This window comes from Suncus etruscus, chromosome 13 (genome assembly GCF_024139225.1).
Source record: "Suncus etruscus isolate mSunEtr1 chromosome 13, mSunEtr1.pri.cur, whole genome shotgun sequence".
In the NCBI taxonomy this organism is placed as follows: Eukaryota; Metazoa; Chordata; class Mammalia; order Eulipotyphla; family Soricidae; genus Suncus; species Suncus etruscus.
Window position 1 is genome coordinate 28,836,949 of NC_064860.1, and position 13,161 is coordinate 28,850,109.

Genomic DNA, 13,161 nt, shown 5'->3' on the forward strand with positions numbered 1-13,161 from the left:
GCTACTAGCCACTACTCTCCCCAAAGAGAACAAAATTCCTACCAACTCTGCTCCAGAAATGTCAAAGCTGGGCTTGCTCCTCTGCTCGCTGGTCCTGCATTGGAGGACAAGACTACTCCTGCCCCAGAAGCTGAGGACTGCACATCCAAGGAGGAGCCCCATGCAATCGCAGAATCTCAGCCTCCTGATAGATCCAGGCAGGTCTCATGTACCTCCACTGCTGGTGTTTCCTGTCCCCACAGCTTTGAGGTTTTCTCTGAGTTGCTGCCCCTGCAGAAAGCAAGTGCTGACTCTCTGGGGCAAGGAGCTGTGGGCTGGAGCCCCTGCTCAGCCTCAGATAGAAAGCGGCGAGTGTCTTAGCATCCGGACGGTTTTTTGATAAGTAGGTGTAAGGTGTGGGTCTCAGATGGGTCTAAAGCATCTATGCATCTTTCTCCTGAAATGAACCTGGCAGGACCCCAAAAGACACGCTTGCTGCTCGGGCTGGACCCTAGGCAGACCCAAGCTGCCAGATGCGGAGTGCGGGGAATCTTGTCTGGCACACGCCAGTTCCACATTATAGGACTCGCGCACACATACGTCCACGTCCACCAGCGCACATAGCCACACAGTACGGGTGGGGGGGGGGCTGGGATCGGGGGCGCAAGCTACCCCACGGAGCACAGCTGCGTTCCGATATAGAGAATTTACAAAATATAGAATTTGGTATATTTTTTTAGATCTCCAAGGTTTTCAATAATACAAAATAAAAAATACAAAAAGGACGAGTGGGCACCCCCTACCCACCCCCGTGACATCCTGGTTGCTTGTGGTCTTCTATATGCATACAACTAGTTTAGTCTAAAGAAGGGCACAGAAAACGTGGTTTGTTTTATTTAATAAATATTTTCTTTCTCTTTGAACCACCACGCCTTGCTTCAGGTCCTCTAGCCTCCTCCTGGCATGAGCTTGGCCCCGACATAGGGGCCCTGACTGTGTGTGGTTGGGTGTTGGGATATTGTAGTAAAGCCGGTAGCACTCCTGCCCCAAAGCCCCCAGAATATCAAGGCTCACTTGGAAAAGCAGGTTCCTGGGGGTGGGCAGTGATGGGGTCCCAGTTGAGGTCCCCCGCCAACCCAGGCTACCACCCCGACTGCCCCTTCCCAACACACAGCAGCACCCTTCAGGGAACTCAAGATTCAGGTCAAGTCTAGCGGAGTCTTCGACAGAGGGGAACATCTTTGGTCAGCTTGGGGCTCGCAGGACGCTGGTACCCCTGGGCCTGGGATGGAGGCTGCCGTCACCCCCCCTACCCCTGCCAAGGCAGAAGCTGCTTCTGGAGTCTAAGTGGAGACCCTCACCAGGACGGCCCCACCTGCTGGAGTGCAGGGCATCCTTCCCTCGCCCTCCTCAAGGCGCACAAAGAAGCCATATCCATTTCCTTGGAGGCCCGGTGGCCTGCAGCACAGTGGGAACTGCTAGCTGAGTGGGGGCCCTCCGTTGAGGAAGTAGGTCATCATCTCGCCCTTGCCCTTGACTTTCACCACACCTCGGCACTCCAGCTGGTAGGTGTTGGCAGCCAGCACCTGGTACATGTCTGTGGTGACCTGAGGAAGCAGAGGAGAGAGGACAGGCCACCAATGACACAACCTGTCAACTTCCCTGAAGTCCTCTATCTGGCCTGAGCACAAAAGGGTCCCCTACTGCTGTGAATGAGGGGGTAGAGTAGCATTGTCTCTGCTGGTGAGGGTGACAGGTACTCCTGAAGTGATTTCCTGTAGAAATAAAGGAACTTGGAGGGGAGGCCAAAGGAGACAGTTGGACAGAGGCAGTTGGTAAAGAGGGTAGTTGGAGAGAGGCAGTTGGACAAGAAGGATAAAAGGGGGGAAGAGAGAGAAACACAAGGGGGGGGGGGACACAGAAACAGAAGGACAGACAGAATGACACACACGGGGAGACACAGAAACAGAAGAGAAAGGGGGGACACAGAAACAAAAGGACAGACAGAAGAACACAGGGGGAGACACAGAAACAAGAGAAAGGGAGACACACAGAAGAAGAAGAGACACACGGAGGGAGCAGAGAGAGAAAGAGAGACACAAAGGAAGAGAGATAGAGGAGAAAGACAGAAGACAAGACAGACACAGAGAGAAAGACAACAGTGAGACAGAGGGGGAGAAGACAGGAGAGAAAGAGAGATACAGAGACAGACACAGAGAGAAAGACAGAGAGGGGACACAGAAACAGGGGGGGAAAGACTCATTTTTGGTGGAGAGATAGAGTCAGGGAGGATTAGGCTCTTTTGGCCAAACCTTTTGTCCCCCAAAACCTCATTGTGTTTGGGTGAGAGGTACTCCTGAAGTGATTTCCGAGTCCCTGCCCTGCTGTGTAGGTGTCTGGACCACAATCACAGCTGATGTGAAGGCACCCACACCCCCGGCAGGCCACCAATGTGTGCCCCAAAAATTCACTCTGTGACCCCACCAGAAGGGATTTCTGGAAACTGGTTTTCCACACCAGATAGAAGTGTGGTGTGGAAAACCACACCAGTGCTGACTGCGCTTAACCTTCCTTCAATTTAGAGACTTGACTCTCATGCTCAGAAAAACTCATGGGTCAGAGAGAGCACAGCTTTGCACATAGGTGACTTGGGTTCAGTTCCTTGATGGGCCCCTAAGCCCCTCCAGGAATGATCCCTGAGCACAGAATCAGCAGTAAAAATCTGAGTACCAGCAGGTACTCATAAGAAACAAATCAAAGTGTGAGGACAGTTAGGATTTTACTGTCTCCACCACTTGAATCTGGGCAGCTGCCCTGGAGCCCACACCCCGCAATTCCTTCTATGACCAGCAGGGGGCTATGCACGGGTCTGAGGAGCTGTCCAAGGTACTGAGGGTCTGTAACAACTTACTAAGTCTAAAAGCTTAAATTTAAAAGCAAGATGGCCAAGCCCATGATACTATCTGACCCCATCGCCCTCAAATATGGCTGCAGAAGCTGCTATTGGGAATAGTGGGTTGTATGCCCCGCAGACCCCTTAGCAGACGTGGGGGGGTAGCGGGGGGTGGTTGCCCTGGTACGTACCTGGATTCGGTCAGGCACCCCTGTGCTGTCCATGCGGCTGGCCACGTTCACTGTATTGCCCCAGATGTCATACTGAGGCTTACGTGCCCCGATCACGCCGGCCACCACAGGGCCGATATTGAGCCCTGCAGAGGACAAAGCCAGCATGCTTACCAGAGATCCAGCTTGCCTTGTTGCCCTCACTCTGATTCTTGAAGCCACACTTAACCCCACAGCTCCCATCTCTCCCTCCTCATGTAATTACTTCCTCAGGACCACAGGCCCCCACTACTGCTATGTTCTCATCACTCCAGAAATACCTGGCAACTGTACATTCACGGCCAAGGTGAAAACACCGATTTATCACAGCTTCCGGGTCTTCTTTGGTAATATTTGCATTTATGCTATCTGTACAGACTCAAAGTACTGGAACCTGGGTTGCCTCACTTCCTTAAACCTTTATTGGGGAGGGTCTACTGGTCTACTAAGTAGTTCTCAGCACATCTGAGGGCTCAATGCAAGTGATTTAGCTCCATGCAATGGTCTGAGGATGGGGTGCTGCTTAGGCCCTGCAGTGCTAAGATACCTGGGCCACCCTAGAGTACTGGGGCCTCCAGAGCTGCATCCATGATGTTCAAGGAACCATGTGTCACACCAGTTTTTTTCCACAATTCCCAACAATCTTGTTCTAAGAATGTAGCTCCTAGTTCCCTGGGTGGGCAGGGAGGTAGGTTTGTAGAATCTACGATTCTACCATCAAGGGCAGAGTAATTCTCTGCCCATCCACCTGAAAGTTCCTTTTCTCTCCAATAAATCCTGCTAGCAGGCTTCAGATCTTGTGTGGAGATGGCAGGCTGAGCTCTGTGAAGCCATAATGCTGCCATCCATACTATTGCCATCTGTCCTGTTGCCGTTCATCCTGCTGCCATCCACTCACCTCCATCTCCCTCTGGCCATCCACCTTCCTGGTCTTTATGTAACATCTATCCCCTGCCTTTTGTCACCCCACCCACCCCATCTTCCTGTGTAATCTTACCTGATGGTAAGACCAGCCCATTTCTGGGATGGGTCTTTGGAAGGTAATAAAAGGATTGCCTAAGAGGATTGAAGGGGGATTGAGGGAGAGGCAGCAAGAAAGGTTGGTAGGATGGAGATAAAGGAAACATGTTGAGATGCTGGACAGCTGAAATAGGCTGCTTAAAGGGCTAGCCTAGGTGGCTAGAGTTTATTAATAAAGCTTCATGTCTCCTGAAACCTGACTGTCTGTAGATCATTTCCCCATCGCTACCCTGAACCTGCAGACCTGCTGGCTGGAGAGGGTTGCAGGTATGTGGTCCAGGCCGGCAGAGAAAAGTCACTCCATCCATCTCACCATCATCCACCACCATTCAGGACTCTATAATTAATATGTATTTCAACAGCCTTTGGCCTCTTCTGTACCATTTTCTCGCCTGAAGTCTCCTCCCTCCTCTCCAGGCAAACTGCTCCCCTGCTACCTGGCCCATATGTCTTCTCTAGACATTTCCTGCTCCATCTCCAAACCCCAGGGCTCTTCCAACTATGCACAAACCATTTCATGCCTGGCGTGTGTTGTTTTGAGAGGCCAGAGTACACACACAAGGGCTCCCAAATCAGACCTCATAACTACTCCTTAAGTCTTTCAGACTGTTCCCTCAAAGGTTCCCCCTCTTTGTTCCCATAAATCCACTTGCAGTCGTTTGTCCCATATGTTGTTCCAGGGAAAGGCTCTTGCTTTGCATGTGGGATCCTGGTTCAATCCCTGGAACCATAAGTGTACCCCTAAGCCCATCAGGAGTAATTTTTGAGAACCACCAAGTGTCGCCAACCCTTCCCTCTTGAAATCACGTGAGGAGTATTCTTAGATTACAATGAAGGCACATTTGTGATAACCACAGTTAACATCATTCTCAACTGATCAGGCATAAGACAAGTGTACCCATTTGCAGCTCTATTAATGGGAAGTTCTAGCCATATATCATAGGGAGAAAAGAAAAAGAAAAGGGGCAAGAGTGATAGCACAGTGGGAAGAGTATTTGCCTTGCACGCAGCCAACCCTGGTTCGAACCCCAGCATCCCATATGGTTCCTCAAATCTAGGTAAACTTCTGAATGCAGAGCCAGCCAGGTATGGTCACAAAACAAAAAAACAAAAATACAAAACAAAAATGCAGACTGTGGTTTAATTAACACAGAATGCAGCACTGGTGCCAATAAGCTAAACAGGAAGACTCCCTCTCCCACAGTAAATTAGCTTCCGCCTTGCACCCCCAAACTTAGGGCAGGTTTCCCAGTGGGCTAATGTGGTGTACCCAGTAAGAGTGTTTTCTGGGGTCCCTTGAGAAAAAATATTGCAAATTCTAGGGCAAAGGAGAAAACATCCCTGCTTCTCCCCAGCCTGATGCTGTGAATGTTCATTCCACAGAATCGGAGTTCCCGAGATTCTAGAATAATATGGAAGCTGAACACTTTCTGAGAGGAGATTCTGATGCCCAAAGTTACATTAAAAATCTAGTAGTCTCTGTGATGATGCCCTTTATTCCTTTCTGGCACTTATTTATGACAAATTCATCATTTAAAAATATTTTGGAGTAGGCACACCTGGTGATGCTCAGGGGTTACTCCTGGTTATGTGCTTAGAAATCGCTCTTGGTTTGGGGAACCATATGGGATGCCAAGGAATTGAACCACGGTTTGTCCTATGCTAGCGCAGGCAAGGCTAGGCTTACCACTTTGTGCCACCACTCTTTCCCCTATTTAAAATTTTTGTTTTGTTTTGTTTTGGGGCTACACCCGGTGGTGCTCAGGGCTTACTCCTGGCTGTCTGCTCAGAAATAGCTCCTGGCAGGCACGGGGGACCATATGGGACACCAGGATTCGAACCAACCACCTTTGGTTCTGGATCGGCTGCTTGCAAGGCAAACACTGCTGTGCTATCTCTCTGGGCCCCCTATTTTATATTTTTTATAGGACTTACATATGTATGTGTATATAGAATTTACATATGTATATCATCCCAGTCCTTTGTCTTTTTCTTGCTCTTTTGTTTGTTTTGTTTTGTTTTGGTATGAATGATGCTCAAGGCTTACTCTTGCCTCTGCACTCAAGGATTAATTCTGATGTAGCTATAAAACTATATAGGGTGTCTCGGGTACTGATAACTGCAACGCAAGCACCCTTCCTGCTGTACTATCTCTGGCCTCATTTTTCTTCCTTTTTGGTGATATTGCAAAAAATGAAAAAATTCATGTGAAAAGTTTGCTATCCTAACATACTATAAGGGATACCTAGCTCTATCCCAGGTCATCTGTGTGCAAGGTATATGCCCTACTGCTGAGCTTCGCCAGGTGTGGCCCCTTCAAAAGGAATGAAAATTTAAATTGAGAAAGAAGTAAAATTTAAAATTGAAAGATTTTAAATTTAAATTGAAAATTTAAATTGAGAAAGAAGTAAAATTTTCAGAGAGCATGATGATAGACATAGGAAAACCTAGTGAGTCCAATAGGAAATCTATTAGAAACAATCTAATTTCATATATTGGAACAATATAGTAAAGAGGCAGGCTATGAAGTCTATACACAAAAGCTGGCTACGTTTCTATAGACAAGTGATGGAACAGAAAAGAAAGAAAGGAAAATTATCCCATTTACAATTGCTATGAAAAGAATTAAGATCCTAAACCTAATAAAAGAAGTGACAGACTAGTACAATGAAAACCAGAAGACATTGTTAAAAGAAATAAAAGAAGACACAGAAAAATGGGAAGATATTTTGAGTTTATGAACTGGAAACATTTAACACTGAAAGCTTACTATTACTTTACATAAAACGAAGCAAAGATTCATTACAATCCCTATCACACTTTCAATGGTATTCTTCAAGGAAATAGAGATGGTCACTGAAATTTGGATGGACAAATTTCATCCAAGAGAGAACCAGAATAGCCACCTTCATCCTGAAAAGAAATGTGGATATACCATGTTCTCTGCCTTCAAACCACATATAGAACTGATATTAAAATAGACATACAGATGAATGGAGAAGTCACAATGAGACCCATGTATGTAGCCTGCCAGGGCATCCCAGAGGGCACAAGAGAACAAATACAGACATAGACTCTTACAGAGGAAGCATCTCTAGGCCCAGGGTTTTCTTCTGGGAGCAGTGGCACCCATATCGTGACCCCTGGCAGGGACACCCATATTATCAGGGGGTGGGGAGAGATGGGGGGAACAGGGTATGGGCTGTGGGGCAGGATTTGGCCACTCACCAATCTTCATCTGGAAGTTGTTGAAGGAGTGCTCATTGATGTATTTCATTTGGTCCATCAGCTTCATGGCAAAGTCAGCCAGAGCTTTGATGTGGCTCTTGCCCGCCTTGTCATAAGTAGTGTCATTGAGGCCGGAAGCGGCCATGTAGGTGCTGCCGATAGTCTTGATTTTCTCCAGTTGCCGGAACCGGTCCTCACTGATGATCTGGGTGGAAGGAGCCAACCCTGGTCACTCCATGCCTGGGGTCCCGGGGTCTGCAGGGAGGGGTGGTGGCATGGCCCCTCCTGTTTGCCCAGTTCACACATAGTCTCTGCCACCCATGCAGTGTGAGACTCCAAAGCTCCCCCAAAGGTCTAGGCTCTTCAACTCTACAACTATCTGGGAACCTGTGCTACCAGCCTGCTGCACCTTGAGCGCCCATGGACCATCTCACCATCACCTCTGGACTTATTACTCCCAATGGGAGCTGGTGGCTCCCCTTTTTCTGGTTTACTTCTCCATCACACCAGAGAAACTTCCTCATAAGAGTCCAGCTGGACACCTGCCTCCTCTTTTTTAGAAGTTACCACATTCTGTATGAGCAATAGAGTTATTACATTGCCCCAGGAGTCTCATGGGCTGTTGGATGTTGCCCAGTCCCAGCTCTGCAAACCCCTCTGCTTCCTGCACTCAGATATAGGCATCCCTTTCAGGCTGGAGTTCCACAGTTCTATGATACCCAGGACCCTGACTGCCCCTGGGGTGCAGTGTCTCCCAGCCTGGCACTCGTGCTATACCAGAGACTGACAGGTAATAAGGATGCTGTGTCATATGTCATATGGTAGCATCTTATATTGCCTCCTTGCTTAGCCTGAGAACCTGAGACATGAGCAGACTAAATAACCAGCAGGTTGTCATCTGGGGGAAATGCCCAGCAAGTGATCTCTGGCACTCAGATCTATGCCACCAAGGTTTCCCTAGCTGCAGTGAGACACCAGTATAAGCAGGTATACAGAGGCCACATATAAGGGAACAGAAAATATCAAAAGTGGGCAAGGCCTTGGCCCCAGATTTCAGAAACAAAAATTCAGAGAGGAGAGAGGAGAGAGAGAGAAGTTAGAAGAGGCAATCTGAGGTGATATCGGGGCAAGGGTCAGGAGCCTTGGCCACATTGGTGTAGAGCTGAGGCATCTGTAGAAATGTAAGCCATGGATTGCCAGTACAACTATAAGCACAAAAACCAAACTATAGTAATTAAATTATACCTGCTAAGGAGATAGGTTGGAGGTAGGAGAGAACCTGAGTGGAGGAATGGAGACACTGGTGGTTGGATTAGAGTTGGAACATTGTATGCCTGAGTCTCTGTTTAACAGCACTGTAAATCATAACAGGGATGAAAGACGAGAGGGAGGAGGAAGCGAGGAAGTAAAAGTATGCAAGGACTCCATAATATAGCTAGGGCCTCTGATGTCCTCATTCAGATCTGGCTGGGGAGAGGGGATGTGGGGTCCTTATAACACCTGCCACCCACCACCCGAGGGGCCTCCAACCTCATCAAAGTCGGCAATGATCTCGTTGAGCAGCCGCAAGCACTCAACTCCTTCGTTGTTGGCTTCCAGCTCCACATAGAACTCGGAGAAGTTGGCGATGGAGGCAAACATGACGGCCACACACTCGCAGGACTGGTAGTAAAGCTCATCATTGCGCCGCTCACGAGCCAGGAAGTGCGCCGCCACATCCTTGGGCAGGATATTGTGCAGCAGGCGTCGGTTGTAGGCCTGCAGCTCCTCCATCTCCTCTTTCTCCTCTGTGGCCTGCAGAGAGGAGCTGCTCAGAGACGGACGAGGAGCTCGGAGATGCACCCCAGATGCAATAGGCAGTTTTGTCTCTAGCTTCCCAGGTCTTGATCCCACCACTGCTGGGAGAGATTCTGAAGGGTTGGCTCTCTGGCAGCCCATAGGAAGGTGGAAAATGATGTTTCTGAGGTCTTCTGTCCTGCTGGAGGCAGCCTCAGAAGGACTACATCTGACCCAAACTAGGAAGAACCATTAAGCACCCCAGATGGCCCTTATGCTACCCCCATAATGCTCAACCCAGTGTCTTCCACATCAGCTCAGATAATACAACTGGAATTGGAGAGGTATTACAGGAAGGGAGGCACCTATTTTACATTCAGCTATGTGATCCCCTGAGCACTGCCAGCTATCACTCCTGAAGGCACTGAGCCAGGAAAGAGCCCTGAGCATAACTTGGTGTGACCCTAATTTAAATTAAAAAAATAAAATAAAAAACAAGACTCAAAAAAAAAGACTCAAGGCCAGAGCAATAGCACAGTGAGTAGGGCATTTACCTTTCATGTGGCCTACCTAGGTTCAATCCCCAACATCCCATATGCTCCCCCCAGAGTCCCAGAGGTAAACCCTGAGCATCACCAGGTGTGACCCAATAAAACAAACAACAACAAAAAAACAAGATTCCTGTACAAGACTCTTGCTAATACCTGTGTGTGCCCATCAGAGTTCCTTCTTCCCATGAATATAATTAGAGTACAGGGTATGAGGCATGAGGACAGAGATGGAATCAGGCTACACTTGATGTACAACTCAGAGGTGAGACTTATAGTGCCCACCAGGTTCAGGGCACAGCATCTTGGTGATGGTCTCTCCTATCTTTCTTGGCCATCCAGACATGCTCAGGTATTCTCTGCACTTCCTGTTTCAGCATGGTCCACAGTCCCTCTTGGTCCTTGATGCCCCACACAAAGTTGTCTGTTCACACCTTCCTGGACCCTGCCCTGGACTCATGAGTGGGGAAGGCCCAGTTACTTGGGATCTCAGAAAGGAGGTGGAGGTTGGCCTAGGGTGAGCCAGGAACTTCTCCTTAACAGTGCAGAGGGCCTGATTACCTGCCCACTCCAGCACCAGTGTGTGGCCACCCACCTGCAGTTTCCAGAGGAAGTCAAGGCGGGCGGTAGACTCCACCTGCTGGGCATGCAGGTAAAGGGCCAGCACGAACACGGAGATGATGATAGGCGTCACCACCTTCAGCGCCACCTTGGTTGCATGCTCAGGGCTGCAGGAGGAATAGGCCAGGCACTTTTTGGCAGGCTCCAGAACCCCTTCAGGTCCTTTTCCTGCCGCCCTGCTCCCTGCTTCTTTCCTCTCCTGCTCAAGCTTTTCTGGATGCCTGTCTCCTTTAGGAAGACTTCCTGCTGGCAGCCTCTTTCACAGTGCTGCCCTCACACCCTGCAGTGGGCTCTCTGGGCAACCTGGGTTAGGCTCACATTTCCCTGACCCTTGGTTACATTGCTTGTACAATAATAATATCCTCATCTCAAGAATGTGGGAAGAGATGAAGATTCCACTTATAAAATACTGCCAGAATTCTCAACAAACAGGAAGAACTAGAAAGTTGATGACTCTTAGTTCCTGGTTGTATTTATGCTGGCATTATAAATAGTACTTGAGATATAGTACAGAGCTAAGGTGCTTGCCTTGCATGCAACCAACTAAGTTTAATTCCCAGCACTGTAAATGGCCTCCCAAGTCCCTTCAGGAGTAATTCCTGAGCACAGAGCCAGGAGGAAGTCCTGAGCAATGTTGGGTGTGACCCAGAAACAAACAAATGAAAAATAGTCTTCATTAAAAGTAGTTGTTGGACAGGGGAGGAAAAGCCAAAGGGTTGGAGCACACTCTGCATGCAAGAAAACCATGTCTGATCTTCAGCACTGCATGATTTCCCCCCAAGTACTGACAGGAATGAGCCTGGACACAAGTGGGGTAGCCTGCCAGCATTCCAAAACCCAAATAATAAATAAATGAATCAAAGCAGTAATTGCAAGCCCTAATCCTACCCAGCACAGTCCTACCCTGAATGCTGCCTGACTTCCTACTGGCCACAGTCTGCAGCCTTGGGGACAGCAGGTGACAAGAGGGGGGGGGCCTGTGGAAGGACCTAACAGGGCTTAAGGACCTTGGTACTGCAGCTGGATCTTTGGGGGGTCGAAAGGGTACCCAGTAGGGCATCTGGGTCCCCACCAGCCTGCTCCTTCACCACCCACTGGCCACAAAGGCCCCTCCCCCACAGGACATGGTCATTGGGGACATCAACTCACCACTGGGAGGTTCCACTGTTGTTGAAATTTCTGTTGAAGGAAGTTCGGGAGGGCTCTCAGGGTTGTATCTTTGTTCACAGTATCCCGTATGCCCACTTCGCTGGCCTCCCATACACTGCTCTGTCCCTGCTCAGTCCCAGATCTGCCGCCACCCACTGTTGCTGCTCCCCACTTCTTGTACCCAAGAGACCAAGGACAGTGCCAGGAATCTCATGACTGCAAATTACTCAGCTCTTCCTGTCCCTGAGCCCATGCATGCCTGCTCACCTCTCCCTTCCCAGCCCTGGGCTGCCTCAAATATGGACATGTGGGGCCGGGCGGTGGCGCTAGAGGTAAGGTGCCTGCCTTGCCTGTGCTAGCCTTGGACGGACCATGGTTCGATCCCCCGGCGTCCCATATGGTCCCCCAACCCAGGAGCAACTTCTGAGCTCATAGCCAGGAGTAACCCCTGAGCGTTACCGGGTGTGGCCCAAAAACCAAAAAAAAAAAGGACATGTTTGTAATAGTGGTGCTTAAATAAATTACTCTCATAAAAAATAAATAAGAGGGGCCAGAGCAATAGTGCAGCAGTAGGGCATCTGCCTTGCAAGCGGCTGACCCAGGATGAACTTGGGTTCGATCCCCGGCATCCCATATGGTCCCCTGAGCCAGGAGCAAATTCTGAGTGCATAGCCAGGAGTAACCCTTGAGCGTCTCCAGGTGTGGCCCCAAAACAACAAAAATAAATAAATAAATAAATAAGGGCTGGAGTGATAGCATAGCAATAGAGCATTTGCTTTGCACAAGTCCAACCCTGAATGAACTCCAGTTTGATTCCTGGCATCCCATATGGTCCCCCAAGCCTGCCAGGAGCAGTTTCTGAGTGCAGAGCTAGGAGTAACCCCTGAGTACCGCTGTGTATAACCCCAAACCCCTTTAAAAATAATAAAGTAATCACTAGACTTTGTAAAAATAAAATAGTTCATTGTAATTTTATATTTATATACATTCAAATAATATTTTGTATATATGGGTTACATAAGAATGCTATTTAGGAACCAGAGAGATAATACAGAAAGTAAGGCACTTGCCTTATGAAACTGACCCAGGTTTGGCTTTATTTAATATTTTTTTTGCTTTTAGGGATTTTTGTTTTTGTATTTAGGCCACACCTGGAAATATTCAGGGCGTACTCTGGTTCTGTTCTCAGAGATCACTCCTGTTGGAGCTCGGGGGTGGGTGTCTATATAGGGTGATGTTTGCAAGGCAAGCACCCTATCTTCTGTACTATCTCTTTGACCAACTGACTCAGGTTTTATCCCTGGCATCACATATGGACCCCTGAGTACGAGTCATCCCAAAACCCCAAGCATAAATAGTATTAGAAGTAATTGCTAGGGGCCAGAGAGATAGCACAGCGGTAAGCATTTGCCTTAGACACAGAAGGATGGTGGTTCGAATCCTGGCATCCCATATGGTCCCCTGAGCCTGCCGGGAGCGATTTCTGAGCATAGAGTCAGGAGTAACCCCTGAGCGCTGCTGGGTGTGACCCAAAAACCAAACAAACAAACAAACAAAAAAGGAGCCGTAGAGATAGCATGGAGGTAAGGGCATTTGCCTTACATCCAGAAGGACTGTGGTTCGAATCCCGGCATCCCATATGGTCCCTCGTACCTGCCAGGGGTGATTTCTGAGCACAGAGCCAGGAGTAACCCCTGAGCGCTGCTGGGTATGATCCAAAAAACAAAAACAAAAAACA

The 13,161-nt window shown here is 48.7% G+C and overlaps 1 protein-coding gene across 1 annotated transcript in view; it reads right to left on the reverse strand.

The window, feature by feature from the left end:
- Positions 1–860: 860 nt before the first annotated feature.
- The window catches only part of ADCY5 (adenylate cyclase 5), a 170,546-nt gene continuing 158,245 nt past the window's right edge, over positions 861–13,161 (reverse strand). The window contains exons 16-21 of the mRNA XM_049785947.1: positions 11,424–11,453; positions 10,249–10,381; positions 8,860–9,123; positions 7,330–7,534; positions 3,064–3,188; positions 861–1,586 (exon numbers count right to left, since the gene is read on the reverse strand). Coding sequence (XP_049641904.1) covers positions 1,458–1,586; positions 3,064–3,188; positions 7,330–7,534; positions 8,860–9,123; positions 10,249–10,381; positions 11,424–11,453 — 886 coding nt within the window. The 3' untranslated portion in view covers positions 861–1,457. The remainder of the gene's footprint in view (positions 1,587–3,063; positions 3,189–7,329; positions 7,535–8,859; positions 9,124–10,248; positions 10,382–11,423; positions 11,454–13,161) is intronic.